This window comes from Musca domestica, unplaced genomic scaffold (assembly GCF_030504385.1).
Source record: "Musca domestica strain aabys unplaced genomic scaffold, Musca_domestica.polishedcontigs.V.1.1 73, whole genome shotgun sequence".
NCBI classification, from domain to species: Eukaryota; Metazoa; Arthropoda; class Insecta; order Diptera; family Muscidae; genus Musca; species Musca domestica.
Window position 1 is genome coordinate 344,207 of NW_026712390.1, and position 21,557 is coordinate 365,763.

Consider the following 21,557-nt stretch of genomic DNA (forward strand, 5'->3'; position numbering starts at 1 on the left):
TCGCGTTGAATTTGAAATATTAACTAAAAATTTTCAATTGCTAAAAATATAAAAATGATTCAAATAAATCAAATAAAATTTGAGGTCCTCAAAAATCTTCCTTTCCGTCCCAACCGAATTTTTTATTTATTTCCTTGAATTTGTGAAGCAAAATTTCTCCCTCTCATCGCATACCTCTCAAATCCTTTACGACTTACTGCCTCTCTGTCGACATAATAAACTTAAACGAAATATTTTAAGACTCAACTCGAAAAGCCAATAACCAAAAAATATGGGATTTTCAAAGTAGTTGAATGTATCCTAGACATGGACAAGCAGAATTTTGCATATTACTGTTGTAAAAAGGCTTTTGACAAAAACAAGGCATGTTACTTATATTTTGTTGGTATACATATAAAACAACATGCTCTATGATTTTTAAAAAATTTCGACAAGGACACAATTTTATGTCCTTGTACATGGAAATCAGGTCAAAGTGCAATTTACACACGAGATTTGGACAACAACATGCTCTGAAATAAATTAAAAAGTAACAAAATGTAATAAAAAGGGCTAGAAGCAAAAAGGATTTGTAGTGAAATTGTATATTTTTTCTAGTTTTGGCAAATGTGATGAGAAGAAAAATTCTTTAAAAATCAGTGTTTATGGCTCACATAGTCGACCAATTTTTTAAATCCTGGTGTGGGTCTTTGCAATTTCTAGACAAAAAAAAATATTTTTCCAAATCCACATTTCGGGGTCTGTTGGGATAAATATTCTTTGAAAAATAATTTTCAAAAATTTATTTTATTAGATTCTGTAAATCCTCGAAAAATTAAAAAACAACAGTTAGTCCTTGAAAAAAAATCTCTAGACAAAAAAAATATTTTTCAAGATTTACATTTCGGGGTCTGTTGAGATGAATATTTTTTGAAAAATAATTTTCAAACATTAATTTTATTAGGTTCTGTAAAACTTCGAAAAATTCAAAAACAACAGTTAGTCCTTGAAAAAAATTTAAAATTCGCTCAACAAGTCCCTGTAAAATAATTAAAACAAGTTAAAAAGTATCGGTCGGTTCCGCCGACAGATGTATACCCTCAGCCAATGTTAAATATATTTTGACTTCTGTTATGATTATTCTTGTGTTGATGGAAATATTGAGATGTATTAAGTCTGGAATGGAATCGGATGTTAATTTCGCTTTTTATGGGCTTCATGGATATTAAAAAATTTTGAACCTTTGTGGGGGAGGTACCAGAAGAAATTGACCGATATATTCCATCTTAACACCAGATCTTGAGTTTATAAAAACATTGCGATGTGTGAAATTTGAAGACAATTCGACTCATACACCACATTTTATAAGAGTTATAAATATTCAAAATGTTGACTCTTAGTGAGGGAGGTACTTGATGGAGTTTGCCGATATTGTCCATTTTCGCACCTGACCTAGCGCTGATTCAAATATTATGATTTTAAAATTTTGAGGAAAATTAGACTATCCTTTCTCTTTCTGTTCATTAAAATATATTTTTTTCGCTATTTCGACCTTCTATGGGCGAGGTACAGAAAGGAGTGGAACGATATTGTCCATATCCGAACTCCATCTAAGTTTAACAATTACGTTACGATGTACCAAAGCTGGACCAAACCGGATGCTCCTTTCGAGAGTTATCGTGCGCACCAGCCAGCCAGACAGTCATACGTACGGACGAACAGCGCTAGATCGACTCCAAATGTCCTGTAATGGATTTAGTCCAAAGAGACCTATGGTCTAAAACCCTCTTGTATCTTGTTTATTGACATATATTTACGTGATTTTATTAGATTGTTTCTATTTTTAAAAATAGCATATATCTATGAGAAATATATCTAAATCTCAACCGATATCAATAAAATTTGGCAGACCTATTTCAGAGCTGCATCTGATATCTGGTACCAAATAAAATTCTAGAATAGCTTGGGTAAATATTTAAAATGAAATCCAAGTTCTGTGGTCGAAAAGTCCTTGGAAAAATATTAAAAAAAATACCGAATTATTTTAAAAATTACTTTTTGTGTTCCGAAATTCCTTAGGAAAATATTTTAAAATCCAAGCTTAGTTTGTTTAACGTCAATAAAAATTGTTTCTAAAAATCCTTGAAAAATATTTTAAAAAAATTCCAAGTTTTATGCTTAAAGAGTTCTCAGAAAAATATTTGTAAAAAATTTACCTTTAGTGGTTTGCAAATCCTTAGAAAATATTTCGAAAATAATCCATATTTAATGGTCGAAGAATTCTTGGCAGATTTAACTGGTTTTTGGCAGATTTAACTGGTCTGGTCAAAAAGCCTTTTGACATTTCAGCTTTTAAAAATGTCACTTTTAGTGATCGAAGTGACCTGGGAAAATGTAAATAAAGTCTCGTTAAGTACTCTAAGAGTCCTTGGGAAAATATTTAAAATGAAATTGAAAAAAAAATATATTTTTAAACTTGCAAAATTTTAGTGGAATAAAAGTCGTTGGGAAAGTATATTGAAAATCCACATTAAGTAATTTGGAGAAATATTTTATAAGTTTGTTTTGAATAAGTATTCAAAAAAATGGTCCTTTGAAAAAAAAAAAAACGTTTTTTTTTCTATAAATCCAAGTCCATTGTTTCTTTATTTTTATTTATTTATTTTTTTTTTGTAAATCCTTGTATGTTGATTTTTTGAACGAATGGTTCTCTTTTTTTTTTTTGTAAATCCATGCCTGTTGTTTTTTTGAGAGAATGATTTTTTATAAATCCGTGTCTGTTGGTTTTTTGAGAGAATGATTTTTTATAAATCCGTGTCTGTTGGTTTTTTGAAAAACTGTTCTTTTAACTCCATTGTTTATTCTTTGAAACAATATATTTTTTTAAATTCATGGTTTATTCTTTGAAAAAATGTTTTTTTTTTTTAAGTCCACGTCTTTTGCTCTTTAAAAAATATTTTTTTATAAATCCACCTCTGTTGTTCATTAAAAAATATTTTTTTATAAATCCACGTCTGTTCTTCTTTAAAAAATATTTTTTTTAAATCCTCGTCTGTTGTTCCTTAAAAAAATATTTTTTTATAAATCCACGTCTGTTGTTCTTTTAAAAAATGTTTTTTTCTCAAATCCACGTCTGTTGTTCTTTAAAAAATATTTTTTTTTAAATCCTCGTCTGTTGTTCTTTAAAAAATATTTTATTAATAAATCCACGGTTTATTCTTTGATTTTTTTTTTTTTAAATTCACGGTTTATTCTTTGAATTTTTTTTTTTTAATTCACGGTTTATTTTTTGATTTTTTTTTTTTAAATTCACGGTTTATTCTTTGAATTTTTTTTTTTTAATTCACGGTTTATTCTTTGAAAAAATATTTTTTTTTAAATTAAACGTTTGTTGATTCTATGAAAAATATTTTTTTTATAAATCCACGTCTGTTTTTCTTTAAAAATATTTTTTTTATAAATCCACGTCTGTTTTTCTTTAAAAATATTTCTTTTTTATAAATCCACGTCTGTTGATTCTTTGAAGAAATATTTTTTTTTATAAATCCACGGTTTATTCTTTGAAAAAATATTTTTTTTTTAAATCTATCTAATTTTTTTAAATCCAAGTCTCTTGTTTTTTTTTTAAAAATGTTTTTAAATCGACGACTCTTGTTCTTTAAAAAATATTTTTTTAATCCACGTCTGTTTTTCTTTAAAAAATATTTCTAAATATTATAAATATAAATAAATAAATATATAAATAAATATAAATAAATATAATATTTAAAAATCCACGTCTGTTGATTTTTTGAAAAATATGTTTTTTCTATAAATCATCGTCTGTTGATTCTCTGAAAAATATGTTTTTTTTATAAATCCACATTAGTTGATTCTTTGAAAAAAATCTTTTTTATTAATCAATGTCTGTTGATTTTTTGAAAAAATGTTTTTTATTTTAATCTACGTCTGTTGATTCTTTGAAAAAAAAAATATATTTTCTTAGAAACATTCGTTTGTTGATTCTTTAAATTTTTTGTCTCAAAAAATAATGTTTAATAATCCCCGTTTAGTAGATCCTTAAAAAATAATCTTTGCAAAATTAGCATTTGTTTTTGGGTCTTAAAAAAATCCAAGTTTTGTAGGTCCTTCAAAAATTATTCTTTGATAAACGGACGAATGCTTCTTCAAAAAATTATTGTTTGTGGCAGACTAAAGCAATATTCTTTAAAAAAAACCTTTGATTGGTGCTTGAAAAGACATTTTTCAAAAACCCCACGGTTGTTGGTCCTTAAAAAATATTCTTGAAAAATGCAAACAGAGTTCACATTGTTGGCTACTTTAAAAGGGGCAAGTAAAAAAATACTCTTTAAAGATCCACATTTGTTTAACTCATAAATTCTTTCAAAATCCACGTTATTTGATTCCGGAAAAATATTCTTTGTCCAAAAACATGAATTTTTAAAATAATATATTTCAGACAGCAGAACCTAAAATTGTGGACTTTAAAAATTTTTTAGGGTCTAACGTGGATTTTTTAATGTTTTTTTTAGTCATGGGAAAAATCTTTAAAAAATCGTCGTTAAACCTTAAAAAATAAAAAATCCACAATTTTATGTTTTGCTGTTTAGAAAATATTTTCCTAAAAATCCATGCTTTTGTACAATATTTTAAAATTAAATCCCGTTAAAAAAATTCCGATTCTTTTTCTTTTGCAGTGCAGTTTGAGCAAGGAGGAACCATTTGAATTATGCGCACCTCATAAAATATCTGCGCGAATCTATTTCCCTTACTATTTGATTAACTTTTCCATTAGGTAAGAGATATAAATCAATTATCTTTTGGCCATCCAGGTGTTCTTTGCAAAAGTTAATTCTCCAAAGCACTCCATCATTTTTCACACATACACTCACATACGCATATCATGTCATATCATTGACAACTTTATGAAATTATGGAAAACATGGTAGCAAAGATTGATGACTTTACCATCAAAAAATAGTTTTTATTATTGATTTGATATTAAATCATCCATGTCCTTTGAATCATCATAATGCCCTCGTAGCTGGGGATAAATGTGCATCCTGGAAAACACTCGACACACAGACAGACGGAGGATAATAAACAATGCATTTTGTCACTAAACATATCAGCCAAAGGGATGTTTTTAATTTACTTCGGCGTATTTGCTTTGTTTGATTGATGTTAATTGATTTTGAAAAACGCATACATGGCAGCAGCAGCAACAACAACAACAACAACAGCAGCATCCTCATCATTGAGCCAACAAACACCAAACCAGGAGACACAAAAGGACTTTTGAACCAATGGAAAACAGATACTGTGTCAATGCAATTCAAAGTTGAATGACTGCCGGCCGGCCGGGCAGCCAGTCAGTCAGCCATGTCCCGGGCATATCGAGGCGTTGATGACATGTTGCTTGAGGGATGGCCACAACAAGTTAACCCCTCTCCGCTCTAGCCAGCAAATAAACAACAACAACAACAACACACATCATTGAAGTAAATCATTAGACAACAGTTTTTGTTTGGTATTTGGGTAAAGTGGCGCCCAACGTTTCTGCGAACTGTTTAAATGAATTGTTGACTCACTTCGGTCTTCGGTGTGAGTTTCTGACATGATTTCGAACAATTACATCACGTTCGATATTCCATTTAATGTTATCTTCATTATTTCGTTGCCCTGCGACAGGCCACAAGAGATTGGATTCTAAAGTGGACAAATGTTATCATTATTTGGACGAGGATGATGGCGATGATGAGGATGAGGATGCCGTCGATGTTGAGTTTGGTATGGATAAATTGTTGTATCGACCACTACTTGGCAGTGATGAAATAGTTTTTAAATGCGAAAATGTTGTAATTCCAATGGCGATGCGAACAAAAGCATGTGATTTTGTGCGGAAAATCCGCATCACTGAAGTGTGATTAAATTGTGAGACATGTCGAACGAGGGAAATAGTTTTGGAAAAATTCAAGGGAAGCAAATTTTGAATGGTGTCATAACAAGAAAATAATTTTAAGGACCAATAGAATATAGAACTTGGTTTTTTTCTGGAAATTCCAAGGGCCAACCCAACCTAGATTTTTTTTTTAATTGTTTACAGATATTAAAATTTTAATGGCCATTGATCGGATGGATGGATGGATTTTTAATATAAAATCTATTCCAGGATCAATAAACCATTGAGAAAGAATTAAAAAAAAATAATTAAGGAACTACGTACCGACGGCCATGGGATTTTTATTTATTTATTTTTTTTTTTCAAAAAGAATAACCTTTTCCAACTAACGTCCAAATGTGGATTTTAAAAAAAAAAATATTTTTTAAGGACCAACAAAACTTGCATTTACAAAATAGATATTTTTTTTCAAGGACAACTAAACGTGCACTTTTCGAAAAATAACTTTTCAATTACCAATAAAACTAGATTTTTTTAAATTTATTTTTTCAAGGACCAATCTTTTAGAAAAATATTTTTCAAGGACCAACCAAACGTTGATTTTTTAATTTTTTTTAAGGAACAATTAAACTTAAACTTTTAAAAATCTGTTGTACAAGAACAGAACAAATATGAAATTTAAGAAAAAATAATTTTTCAGGACCAACCCAATGTAGTTTAGCAAAATATTTCTACAACGACCAATCAGACGTGATTTTTGTATATTATTTTCTTCAAGGACCAACCCAATGTAGATTAAAAAAAAAAAAAATATATATATATATATATATATATATATATATATATATATTTATATATATATATATTATATATATATATATATATATATATATATATATATATATATATATATATATATATATATATATATATATATATATATCTTGATTTTTTTTTTTCAAGGACGAACCCAATGTGGGAAATATATATATATCTTCAAGAACCAACTAGACTTGATTTTTTTTCAAGGACGAACCCAATCTGGGATTTCAAAAATATCCCTGCAAGGACCAAACCAACGTGCATTAAAAAAAATATTTCTTCAAGGACCAACAAGACATGATTTTTTTTCTTTTGCATTTTTTCCCAAGAACCAATTTAACGAAAATTCTTTTACAAAGTAATTTTTTATTGACCAATTCAAAGTAAATTCGTTTTTGAAGAACAAATTCAGCGTAAATTTTTTACAAAATTGTTTTTCAAGGACCAACTCTATGTCGATTTTTTACAATTTTTTTCAAGGTCATACTAACCATCCGGCTTGGATTTGCAATGCTATTTGTTAATTAAATGGTATTTTAGAATATAATATTTCAAGACCCAGCAGATCATCAGGGTATTTTAAATTATATTTTTTCAAGGACAGACTGATCAACAAACAGGGATTTTTATAGATAATTTTTAAAGGACCTAAAAACGTGTCTTTTTTGTTGAATATCTTTTCATCATTCATTCTGGATATTTTTAATATTTATTTTAAACACAAACTTGGCTTTCTTTAGAACAAAAATGGAATTTTGATGATTTTTTTTGGAGGAAAAAAATGAGGAATTTGTAAAAACTTTTTTCAAGGACCAATCTGGAAGTTTTAAGACTGCTATCAGGGATCGACGAGAATTTTATTAAGACTTTAATTTCAAGAATCGAAGAGGATTGCTTTGAAAATATATTCAGGGACGAAAAAGCAGCGTGAATTAAAAAAAAAACTCCAAAACTATTTTTTTTTTTTTGAAAAAATACAGGGTGAGATAAAAAAACTGCAACAAAGTCAAACGCCATAATTATTACATATTTTTTTACTTTTATTGAAAATGTCGGATATAGCAGAAATAGCATACAATTTTAGAATAAGTTTAGATTTGTTCGAATTGGTCACCTTTGGCACGAACTATGGCCTTCAAACAGCCAATGAAACTATCATACGCTGCCCGAATGTTGCTCTGCGGTATTTTGGCCCATTCCCGCGAAGCGCTTGCTTGAGGTGACACTTTGGTATTTTTTAGTGCCAACTTTGCCTTCCAAAATACTCCATACACGGATTGGTATCCGGATATTTTGGTGGCCATTGTGCGCTGGAAATGATCCGAGGAACCTCATTTTGTAACCATTCTTGGATGGTGCGATGGTGCTGAGTCCTGTTGGAATGTCCAAGGTATGCGGTCAAAATGTTTACATGCCCAAGGATTTAATACACCCTCCAGAATATTTTCGCGATAATATTCGGCATTTATTCTGATGCCACGACCATCGGCTGTTATGGCGGCCCACACCATGGCCGTCGCTTGAGTTCTGGTGGCCAACCGAAGGTGCACATTTTCAGCCCTGTCCGTCGGCCTGTGTAATCATGCTACAGTCAAAACGAATTAGGATAGGAAGCTAAAATTTTGCACAGATCTCTCTTTTGTCAGCAGGCAGGTCAAGTTCCAAGATGGACTATATCGGTCGACGATATCGCCCCCATATAACGGTACCCCTCGATATTCGGTAGTTTGATGATTTCAGCCACATTTTTCAATGGAATTGTCTGAAATCCGTTGTGAGTACTTTACCCCCTGAAATAGAATTATCTATATAGGTTCACGATATCGTATATCCCCCATATAGCGGTACCCCCCCGATATTCGGTATTTTGATGATTTCAGCCACATTTTCCAATGGAATTGTCTGAAATTCCACACAAGGAATCCGTTGTGAGTACTTTACCCCCTGAAAGAGAATTATCTATATAGGTTCACGATATCGTATATCCCCCGATATTCGGTATGTTGATGATTTCAGCCACATTTTTCACTGGAATTGTCTTAAATTCCACATAAGGAGTTCATTATGAGTACTTTACCCCCCAGAAAGAGAACTGCTATATAGGTCCACAATATCGTATATCCCTCAATAACGGTACCGCCCCGATATTCGGGGTTTTGATGATTTTAGCCACTTTTTCCAATGAAATTGTCTGAAAATCCGCACAAGGAGTTCCTTGTGAGTACTTTATCCCTTAAAAGATATTATCCATATAGATCCACGATGTCATATAGGCCCCATATAACGGTACCCCGCTATATAGGTCCACAATATCGTATGTCCCCCTTATAACGGTACCCCGCTATATAGGTCCACAATTTCGTATATCCCCACATATATCGGCACCTTCCGATATTAGGTATTTTAAAGATTTTAACTGAATTTTTAATGGAATTTATTGTATTTTTTTTTTTTTTTTTTTTTTTTTGAAAATATTCTAATTCGTTCCAAATGGTGGAGGGCCGAACTTACTGCTTTTTACGTGTCATTATTATTATTTTATTTTTTTTAAACCTTCGCACCAATAAATTTGGGGTTTCAAGGACCTACCGACCAAAAATCTTGCAGTTTTGTTGATAAATAATTTTTAAGAATCTAACTTTAATATTTTCAAAATATTTTTCAAAAAGCAAGAGGACAAGAAATAAGGACATTTTTGTATATTTTTTTTTACCTGTCTAGATTTATTTAATTTATTTATAATAATTTATAATTTTGGCCTGATTTTAGGTTAATGCTTTCACATTCCAATTTCTTTTCCAAAATCTTTCAATTTTTTTTATTGAAAATAAAACATTGTAATTAGTTTTTATAGAACATCGAAGTTTTGTCAATTTTGTAAAATTATTTTAAACCACAGCAATTTGTTGCAAATAATCCTCTTCCTACCTTCCCAGCCTATCATTGTTCATTCATTCATTATTCATTTATTTATTTGCCAACAACAAAATTCTGGCTAAATCGTGTTACTTGTTTTAAATACCATTTTGCGTTTATTTAGCATTCAATTGATGTCCTGTTAATTTCAATTGATGTCCTGTGGAGTGTTTGTTAAAAATGCAATAGAAGAGACCCCAAAATCCTCGGAATGCACACACAGAGATTTTTGTCAACGTCATTTGGAGTAGATTTTTGTTGGTCGATAGGGGAGAAGAGTAGAGCTACAAAAAAAAAAAAAAAAAGAGTTGAATGTCTCTATCTATGCGACCACACACACATCCACAAAATACCGCTCCAGCGAAATACCAAATCAGATATTTATGGGCCACGAAAAAAGCAGTGTTGATAATGAGTTTCGGGGCTATAGCAAGCCCAATACCCCCCAACACCTACCTCTGAAAAGGCTTGAAATTTTACATTGACACAATGTTCAAATTGTGGCACAATCGAGAGAATGAGTCTCTCAAATCAATGAATGGCCCAAATAGTCGATTGGTTGGTCGGGTGGTCGATCGGATGGTTGGAATTTTAAAACAAATGTACGAAAAATGTCCATTTGAAGTGTATTTGCATTTAACGCTAAAATGCATTTTCAAGTGGCACAAAACATGACAGTTGCATTAATTTTGGTGGTACTCCATCACCACCGCCGACCGACCAGTCCCCCGCATTGCCGCCGCCCCTCAATCAGCCACAAAGTTGGCAAAGTGAACGAACGCACGATACAAAAATAGTAAAACCGGATCAAACAATTTTACATATGCCAGTCAGTCAGCCAGCCACAGCACATGGAATCGTTTCGGAAGAGCTACGACGGGGCTACGCCATGTTCGGGTTCTGATTTTGCAATTGAGTGCAGAGCTATTGCCAGTTGGTAACCACGTTTGACATGACTGTTTTTGTTACAAAACATTTTGTTTGTGTTAAATCATCAATGGAGGTGTCCGTCCGTCCTTTCAATTGTCTCCTTGTCTGTCGGTGCTTTGGTCCTGGTTAGCCAGACAGGGGAGTGGGGGAAATTGAATGCGTTGCAATGCAGCTGTAACATCCACTTCTTGTGGCACGCTTTTCCAAACCATGAGTAGTGGCATGAGGACACATGTGTGTATGAAGGAGAGAGAGCGGGTGATTGAGTTGGAGGGTGACTGACTGAATGATGCAATCATTTTGTGACAATTGTGGTAGACATTGTGTCAATTGTTAACTTTAGTTTTATTTGTCATTCCATGCAATATTTATTCAGGAGATACATCAAATAAACAACGTCAACATCATCATCATCATCATCATCGGTGGTAGCAACAACAAAAACAACAATAATATCAAAAGCAACAACAATAACATCTGAAATTAAATCAATACCAGAAAATCAAATAAATAGAAATACCAGCCAGCCAACCAACCAGCCGCCATCCATTAAATCGTTTTTGGGGTTAACTTGTTTCAAATGTTCATCCTAACAACAACAACGAAAACTCTGTATTAACGGAAATGACATTTGAAGTGGTCTTTAAAAGTTTTGAAAATTGTACAACAAAAAACGCCTAGAAATTTAAAATCAGCAATGAACGAAACGATACTGAAAATCCACTACTTACAAAAGTTATAAATTTGAGTAAAACTATAGATCGTATAGCCGGTGTAGGACATACCCCAGAGGAGAAAATCGTAAGCCCCAGCTGAGGGTCGGCTACTTACAGGGTTGTCCATATTCGACGAACCCATCTGGCAACGCCATAACTTTTGACAGAGATGTCACATCGCTTAATGACATACCGCGTTTGAAGCGTCAGTCCAAGCAGATTTTTACCATGAACCAATACGCGCCACGCGAGTTCTCTGAAATAGTTGAAATTTACATTCAAAAGAAGAAGTCAATTGTGAAAACTCAACGTGCTTTTAAAACATTAAAAAATGTGAGAAGTGCGCCTTCTAAGAACACCATTAAGCGTTTATACGAACAATTTTCGACTGGTAAGGCTCTTTCTAATCCGAAGAGGCCATATAAAAGTCAACCAAGGCGATCGGCCGAGAATATCGCTGCCGTACGAGCCAGTGTTGAGAGGTCCCCAAGAACATCCCAAAAACGCCGTTCTCAGCAGTTGGGCATGGCTCGGTCCACTTTACAACGGATTATTCGCATTGATTTGCATTTGTTCCCGTACAAAATTCAATTGACGCAAAGAATGTTGCCTGCGGACAAGCCTCGTCGATTGGAATGGGCCCAAAGAGTCATGGGTCCGTCGAATATGGGCAACCCTGTATAATATAGATTGTCGATTTTTTTACCAGTCAATCCATCTATAAAATGGGTATAAGTTGGCTTTTTAGGGATTTTTTCAAAAAGTTCCGGTACAAAAATTTACATTTTATTGTATTAGTCGAGAACCGGTTCAAGCATCCATCATCATATGACCACTTGTTAGATAAGTATTTCAATATGCTTTTAAATTATATAAATTATATAAATTAATTATTACATATTATTCTCATTTGGTAGAACTGGATGAAACCCGGATTTTGTATCCGAACTTTCGGGTCGAATAAATCCATGTATTTCCCAAAAAAAAAAAAAATACCGTAATCAAGTTAAAAATACCTAAGCCATAATGGGGTTTATGTCCGCAATCATTTTGGGCATAATCTCCATTATTTTGGGAATTATTACACGGCACCTCTTAGGACATCCCAGCCTATTCCCTATGCCTCCTTTGTTTTGGGTTTTTAAACTGAACTTCAGACATTTTAATTTTTTTTTTAATTTTTAATTTTTTTAACATTTTTGGATTCAGATTTGTTGCATTTTAGGTATATTGTGTCTTTGCAACATTGCTGATAACCCTCAAGTGACCACATTTGTTGGTCCTTTGAAAAAATAATTTTTTAAAAATCAACGTTTGTTGGTCCTTTGAAAAAATATTTTTTAAAAAATAAACTTTGTTGGTCCTTTAAAAAAATAATTTTTAAAAAATCCACGTTTGTTGGCCCTTTAAAAAATATTTTTGTAATAAATCCACGTCTGTTGGTCCTTTGAAAAAATATATTTTAAAAAAAATCCACGTTTGTTGGTCCTTTGAAAAAATATTTTTTAAAAAATCCACGTTTGTTGGTCCTTTGAAAAAATATTTTTTTAAAAAATCCACGTTTGTTGGTCCTTTGAAAAAATATTTTTTAAAAAATCCACGTTTGTTGGTCCTTTGAAAAAATATTTTTTTTAATTCACGTATGTATCTCCTTTGAAAAAATATTTTTTAAAAAATAAACTTTGTTGGTCCTTTAAAAAATAATTTTTAAAAAATCCACGTTTGTTAGTCTTTTGGAAAAATATTTTTTAAATAATCCACGTTTGTTGGTCCTTTAAAAAATATTTTTTGGACAAATCCACATTTGATGGTCCTTTGAAAACATAATTTCTAGAAAATCCACGCTTGTTGGCCCTTTGAAAAAATATTTTTAAAAAATCCACTTTTGTTGGTCCTTTGAAAAAAAATTTTTTTACAGAAATCCACGTTTGTTGGTCCTTTGAGAAAATATTTTTTAAAAAAATTCACGTTTTTTGGTTCTTTGAAAAAAATATTTTTTAAAAAATCCACGTTTGTTGGTCCTTTGAAAAAAAATTTTTTTACAGAAATCCACGTTTGTTGGTCCTTTGAGAAAATATTTTTTAAAAAAATCCACGTTTGTTGGTCCTTTGAAAAAATACATCTTTTTAATCCATTTGGTCCTTTGAAAAAATATTTTTTTAAAAAAAATCCACATTTTTTGGTCCTTTGAAAAAAAATTTTTTTAAAGAAATCCACATTTTTTGGTCCTTTGAAAAAAAAAATTTTAAAAAAATCCACATTTTTGGTCCTTTGAAAAAAAAATTTAAAAAAATCCACGTTTGTTGGTCCTTTGAAAAAATATTATTTAAAAAATCCACATTTGTTGGTCCTTTGAAAAAATATTTTTCAAAAAATCCACGTTTGGTCCTTTGAAAAAATATTTTTTAAAAAATCCGTGTTTGTTGGTCCTTTGAAAAAATATTTTTTAAAAAATCCACGTTTGTTGGTCTTTAAAACATATATATTTTTTAATCCACGTTTGTTGATCCTTTGAACAAATATGTTTCTTTCAGTCGACGTTTGTTTGTCCTTTAAAAAAAATATTTTTTTTAATCCACGTTTGTTGGTCCTTTAAAAAAATACATCTTTTTAATCCATTTGGTCCTTTGAAAAAATATTTTTTTAAAAAAAATTCACATTTTTTGGTCCTTTGAAAAACATTTTTTTAAAGAAATCCACATTTTTTGGTCCTTTGAAAAACATTTTTTTAAAGAAATCCACATTTTTTGGTCCTTTGAAAAAAAAAAAATTTAAAAAAATCCACATTTTTGGTCCTTTGAAAAAAAAAAATTTTTAAAAAATCCACATTTTTGGTCCTTTGAAAAAAAAAATTTAAAAAATCCACGTTTGTTGGTCCTTTGAAAAAATATTATTTAAAAAATCCACATTTGTTGGTCCTTTGAAAAAATATTTTTTAAAAAATCCACGTTTGTTGGTCCTTTGAAAAAATATTTTTAAAAAAATCCACGTTTGTTGGTCCTTTGAAAAAATATTTTTTAAAAAATCCACATTTGTTGGTCCTTTGAAAAAATAATTTTTAAAAAATCCACGTTTGTTGGTCCTTTGAAAAAATATTTTTTTTAAAAAATCCACGTTTGTTGGTCCTTTGCAAAAATATTTTTTAAAAAATCCATGTTAGCTGGTCCTTTGAAAAAATATTTTTTAAAAAAATCCACGTTTGTTGGTCCTTTGAAAAAAAATTTTTTTACAGAAATCCACGTTTGTTGGTCCTTTGAGAAAATATTTTTTAAAAAAATTCACGTTTTTTGGTTCTTTGAAAAAAATATTTTTTAAAAAATCCACGTTTGTTGGTCCTTTGAAAAAATATTTTTTAAAAAATCCCACGTTTGTTGGTCCTTTGAAAAAATATTTTTTAAAAAAAATCCACGTTTGTTGGTCCTTTGAAAAAAATATTCTTTAAAAAATCCACGTTTGTTGGTCTTTTGAAAAAATATTTTTTTTTAAAAATCTATGTTTCAGTTAATCCTTGAAAAAAATATTCTTTAAAAAATCCACGTTTCAGTGAATCCTTGAAAAAATATTCTTTAAAAAATCCACGTTTCAGTGAATCCTTGAAAAAATATTCTTTAAAAAATCCACGCTTCAGTTAATTCTTGAAAAAATATTCTTTAAAAAATCCACGTTTCAGTTAATGCTTTAAAAAATATTCTTTAAAAAATCCACGTTTCAGTTAATCCTTGAAAAAATATTCTTTAAAAAATCCACGTTTCAGTTAATGCTTGAAAAAATATTATTTAAAAAATCCACGTTTCAGTTAATTCTTGCAAAATATTCTTAAAAAAATAGATTTCCGTTAATTCTTGAAAAAATATTCTTTAAAAAATCCACGATTCAGTTAATCCTTGAAAAAATATTCTTAAAAAAATCCACGTTTAAATTAATCCTTTAAAAAATATTCTTTAAAAAATCCACGTTTCAGTTAATCCTTGAAAAAAAAATTTTAAAAAATCCACTTTTCAGTTCATCCTTGAAAAAATATTTTTTAAAAAATCCACGTTTCAGTTAATCCTTGAAAAAAAAATTTTAAAAAATCCACTTTTCAGTTCATCCTTGAAAAAATATTTTTTAAAAAATCCACGTTTCAGTTAATCCGTGAAAAAGTATTCTTTAGAAAATCCACGTTTCAGTTAATCCTTAAAAAAAATACTCTTTAAAAAATCCACGTTTCAGTTAATCCTTCGAAAGTTTTCTTCAACGTTTCTATTTATCCTTGAAAAATATTTTTTAAATAATGCACGGCTCAGTTATTCTTTGGAAATTTTTCTTTAAAAAATCCATGTTTATAGCTATCCATAAAAAATATTCATTAAAAAAATCCACGTTTCAGTAAATCCTTGAAAATTTTTCTTTAAAAAATACACAAGTGTCTCATCCTTAAAAAAAATATTTTTTAAAAATTCACGTTCCTGTAGGTTCTTAAAAATCCATATTTGTAGCTCTGAAAATCTATTGAATCTGTCGTTCCATTAAGTGGTTTAATTAAGGAAACCTGCATTAAAATTCTGGCGTTAGGCCATTAAAATATTAATGTCTCCATTTACGTTTCATATCTTCAGTACGCTCACATTTGATATCATGCCGTTAAATTCTATAAAACTTCAATAAAATTTTCAAAATTTTACACCTGTTTGAAAATAAACCCCCCCATCATTTTAAGACACAAGCAAAACAATTGCCCTTTCGCATTAAAATAAAGTCGCTTTAAATCGACGAGTTTATTAAATTTCATGACAATTTAACCAGGCTTTATGATCGAATTGAAGAAAATCAAAACTTTTATTTGGTAACCCCATTAAATTACCCACGTTCAATTTTGGATTTTTCGGTAGAGTCATAAACACTTTCTTGAAAATCTCTGATACGACATTTATGTTCGAGTTGCATTCAAGACACCAGAGCTACCAGCTACCAGTACCACCAGCCAAGGACCCAACGACGACAACGACAGCTAATAAAACAAATCCTTTGAAACCTTTAATTATGTCTTTCCGTGTCGGTGTTATTCTTCCTCATTTTGTTGTTTTGTTCTCCGAGTTGCCTTCCTCTGCCAGCTCTCAAAGACAAAGACACCAGGCAACAGCTCTAAAGCAAATAATTTTTACTACCATCAATTGTTGCAAATGAAGAAAATGTTTTTTGTTGTTTTTGTCGTCGTTGTTGTTGCCTTTTTTATTGTATTTCTATTTGAATTGTTGAAGGCGGAAGGATGCCATTTTGCGGAAAGGAATAAAGTAACAAAAAAGAGAAAAGAACGGGTTAGAGTAAGTTTTACGATGCAAAAAACGGGTGAATAAAATAAATGAGGGAAGGATAGCCAATGGGGAAACATGGGAAAATAATTTTTAGAAAATGGAGGCCTATTTTTTCAAAGATGGATGGGGACGGTCATCTTGCTTGAGCTTTTTGTTCACGTCGCAAAAATCACTGAGTGAAAAAAAATGGGACAAGGATATCCAAGGATATCAATTAAGGGAAATAATGAAAATATATGATACCCTGCGTATCCAGTAAAGCTTCCGTAAAAAAAAAGTTTATATTGGGTATATATGTGTAGTAGATCATACCAACTATGAACCTTATTGGAATGCGTATCGTGGTTTTAGAGTAGGCACAATTTGGGAACTAAATCAACTCTGAATCTATTTTCAACAAATTTGACGGAGGCTTTCGCACCTCTAGTTCCAAAAAACATTGCATGATTTGACTTCGATAAGGATTATATTAACAATTTTTATTCGGTTGAATATGAAAAAATCTATATAACTTGGGCTGATATTTCACATACAGGGTGAGATAAAAAACTGCAACAAATTCAAACGCCATAATTTTTACATTCTTTTTATACCCTACACAACAAGGTGGTCAGGGTATTATGTCTTTGTGCATTTGTTTGTAACAGGCAAAAGGAAACGAGATAGACCCATAGTTCCTTTTGATGATCTGCATAGAAACACATTCTGAGTCGATTTATGCATGTTCGTCCGTCCGTCTGTCCATGTATTTCTGTAAACAAAGTACAGTTCGCATTTATAACCCCTTCCAGATGAAATTTTGCACAAATCATATGTTTGGCCCAAGGACGAGCCCTATTGAAATTGGAGATAATCGCTCAAAATTTAGATATAGCTCCCATATATATCTTCGTCCGATTTGCCTGCTGCCAAAATGTTTGCGTGCGCAAGGCTTTAATACACCCTTCAGAATATTTTCGCGATAATATTCGGCATTTATTCTGATACCAAGGTCGATTAATACGAGCGTAGAGCAACCATAGGCTGTTATGGCGGCCCACACCATCACCATGACCGGCGCTTGAGTTCTGGTGGCCAACCGAAGGTGCACATTTTCAGTTGACCTCTTCGACAAGTAAACACGATCATTTTGTTCGCTTACAAACTGTTGAACAACGAATGTTTTCTCATCGGAAAAAACCAAATTCGGCAGTTCACCACTTTCGGCCAAGCGAAGTCTATTTTCTTTCTGTTGCAGGTGTAAGTTCTTGCACTTTTTTGGAATTTCAATGGCTTTACCCCGAGCTCATTTTTCAATATTTGCCGAATGGAATATTGCGATATGTTCAGCTCACGAGCCATTTTTCGGCCACTGCAATGCGGGTTTCGATCAAGTCGCTTTTTTTATTTTTCGAACTATTTCTGCTGATATTGCTGTTTTCTTTCCTCCACTTCCCTGACGTCGGGCTGCGCTACCAGTCTGCCATCACGGTAACGAGCGATGGTAGAGGTATACAAGATTTATTCACATTTAAATGCTGGAGTGCTCTAACGATAGCCACGTGCGACTTTCCAGCCAAATATAAAGAAATCACACTATCCAGCTTGGACTCCATCACGAATAACTTTTTTTCTGGAAAATTCTCAACAAAATGATTTTGAACACTTGTAAACAGTAAAATTAGCTGTCACTGGAATAATTTTAACAGCTGTCGGACGAGTGTCTTAGAAATGACAGCAGTCGGAAGTTGGTTGCAGTTTTTATCATCTCACCTTGTATTCTTGATCAGCATATACCGTCTATCCGTCAGTCCATCCGTGGAAATCACTCTAGCTTCCGAACTAAGTCGAGTAGGTTGATAAAATTTTACTCAAATATATATTATGTATGCAGGGCTTATGGTATTGTCCACGTTTTGGTATAGCCCCCATATACCGGTACCTCCCGATATTCGGTATTTTGAAAATTTTTGGCGACATTATTTACGGGAATTGTTTCAAATTTTTTATTTGAAGTTCGTATGGGATACTACAGCCTAAGACAGAAAATTGTCTGTTCAGGTCCACGTCTTCGTATAGGCCCCATATAATGGTACCTCCCGATATTCGGCATTTTGTTGATTTTAGCGACATTATTCGCCAGAAATGTTTCAAATTTGGTATTTGAAGTTCGTAATGGATACTGCAGCCTAAGACAGAAAATTGTCTGTTCTGGTCCACGTTTTGGTATAGCCCCCATATAACGGTACCTCCGAATATTCGGCATTTTGTTGATTTTAGCGACATTATTCATCGGAATTATTTCAAATTTGGTATTTGAAATTCGTAATGGATACTGTAGCCTAAGACAGAAAATTGTCTGTTCAGGTCAACGTCTTCGTATAGGCCCCATATAATGGTACCTCCCGATATTCGGTATTTTGATGATTTTAGCGACATTATTCGCCGGAATTGTTTCAAATTTGGTATTTGAAGTTCGTATGGGATACTACAGCCTAAGACAGAAAATTGCCTGTTCAGGTCCACGTTTTGGTATAGCAAATTTGGTATTTGAAGTTCGTATGGGATACTACAGTCTAAGACAGAAAATTGCCTGTTCAGGTCCACGTCTTCGTATAGGCCCCATATAATGGTACCTCCCGATATTCGGCATTTTGTTGATTTTAGCGACATTATTCACCGAAATTATTTTAAATTTGGTATTTAAAGTTCGTATGGGATACTACAGCCTAAGACAGAAAATTTTTTGTTCAGGTCCACGTTTTGGTATAGCCCCCAAATAACGGTACCTCCCTATATTCGGTATTTTGATGATTTTAGCGACATTATTCGCCGGAATTGTTTCAAATTTGGTATTTGAAGTTCGTATGGGATGCTGCAGCCTAAGACAAAAAATTGCCTGTTCAGGTCCACACCCACGTCCATAGCCCCCATATAATGGTACCTCCCGATATTCGGTATTTTGATGATTTTAGCGACATTATTCGCCGGAAATGTTTCAAATTTGGTATTTAAAGTTCGTAATGAATGCTACAGCCTAAAACAGACAATTCTCTGTTCTGGTCCACGTTTTGGTATAGCCCCCATATAACGGTACCCCTATATTCGGTTTTTTGATGATTTTAGCTACATTATAAACAGATTTTTCTTCAAGTTTCGTATTTAAATATTGTGATAACTTATGACAAAAGTTGTCTATGCAGGTCCACGTCGTCGTATAGGCATTCGGTACTTTTAATATTTTAACAGAATTTTTAACGGATTTTATTTATTTATTTATTTTTCTTTTTTTTTGTGGAAATTGCCAAATTTGTACCAAATGGTGGAGGGTATTAAAAGTTCCGCCCGGCCGAACTTACAGCTTTCTTTTTTTTTTTTTTTTTTTTTTTTTGAAAACTGCTTAAGTCTCTCCATATGGTGGATGGTATTAGTTTCAAATTCAAGCATTTAGACATGGTTTTTTTTCCAATTTTTCGAACGAATTTTCAATGAGAATTTAAAATATTGAATTTTTTCAATTCTTCAAAAAAAATTATAAAAATTCCATCTGTCTTCTCGGCTATCCTTCCGTACCAGTATAACCGTGTGCACAACGATCCATATCACTTGGATACCCCATTCTGTCACCAACACACCGCACCCTATACCCCACCCCACCCTACACTCAGCCACCTTAAGAAGTATGAGTTGGACTATTCTGCCGCATAATAATGAGTTCATTTGTGAGTTAAACATAAATTTTAAGATTAACTGCATAAATACAATTACTTGATTATGCGTTATCGTAAATAAAGTTTAATTACTGCAGTCAGTCGTTTTCGGGTGCTGTGTTCCCCGAGATTGTCTTACAATTTTACGCAATTGCCAAGGAAGTTGGAAGGAAGGATGCCATTTGAAAAGGGAGTGGACCGAAAATGGTTTATGAAGTGTTTTGTTGTCCTTGTAAAAGGGAGCTTATTATTAATGACGTTTTTTTATAATGGGTTTATTTTAAAGCGACATTTGATGCCAAATATTGAGTTTAAGTAAAATATTTGTTTATTATTGAATTTCAAGATTTTTTGATCCAACAAGGAAATTTTAGAAATTTCAAAAATGGATTCCGATATATCCAGATTTTAATTTAATTTCTCCATCTCTTCAATTACTTCTTGATTTATAGAAAATCATAATTTGATCTAAGACCTAAGCATGCACTCACCTTGATATAATGAGTAAATTGAATCATCATGCGGATTTAACCACATTTCATAATCGTAACCTATTTTAAAAAGGTAAAAGAAAAATATACAAATTAAAATTGAAAATTAAAAAAAATATATAAATATGAATAAAATAAATAAAAAATATATAATAAATAAATAAAAATAAATCAAAAATTTATTGAACGTAAAATATTTAAAAAAAAAACAACAATTTTTTTCGGCCGGACCAAACTTTTAATACCCTCCACCTTAGGGTAAAGGGAACATTAGAAGAAATGTGGCAAAAACCATTAAAATGCCGAATATCGGGAGGTACCGTTATATGGGGGCTATAACAAATCATGGACCCATACATCCAATGTTTCGCCACCGGAGCTGAAACCCATTATGACGCCCAAATACCAATTTTTAGACAAATCCGTGAAAAAATGTGGCAAAAACCATTAAAATGCCGAATATCGGGAGGTACCGTTATATGGGGGCTATACCAAAACGTGGACCTATACATGCAATGTTTTGGCACACGCACAGGGACCCGTTATGACCAACAAATACCAATTTTTAGACAAATCCGTGAAAAAATGTGGCAAAAATCATCAAATAACCGAATATCGGGAGGTACCGTTATATGGGGGCTATACCAAATCATGGACCCATACATCCAATGTTTCGCCACCAGGGCTGAAACCCATTATGACCAACAAATATGAATTTTCAAACAAATCCGTGAAAAAATGTGGCAAAAATCATCAGATTACCGAATATCAGGAGGTACCTTTATATGGGGGCTATACCAAAACGTGGGCCTATACAC

At 31.9% G+C, this 21,557-nt stretch overlaps 1 protein-coding gene across 1 annotated transcript in view; it reads right to left on the reverse strand.

Annotated features, from left to right (window-relative positions):
• The window catches only part of LOC131806345 (AF4/FMR2 family member lilli), a 281,623-nt gene extending 260,824 nt beyond the window's left edge, over window positions 1-20,799 (reverse strand). The window contains exon 1 of the mRNA XM_059130359.1: window positions 20,740-20,799. Within this exon, the coding sequence (XP_058986342.1) occupies window positions 20,740-20,785 (46 nt within the window). The 5' untranslated portion in view covers window positions 20,786-20,799. The remainder of the gene's footprint in view (window positions 1-20,739) is intronic.
• Window positions 20,800-21,557: the final 758 nt, after the last annotated feature.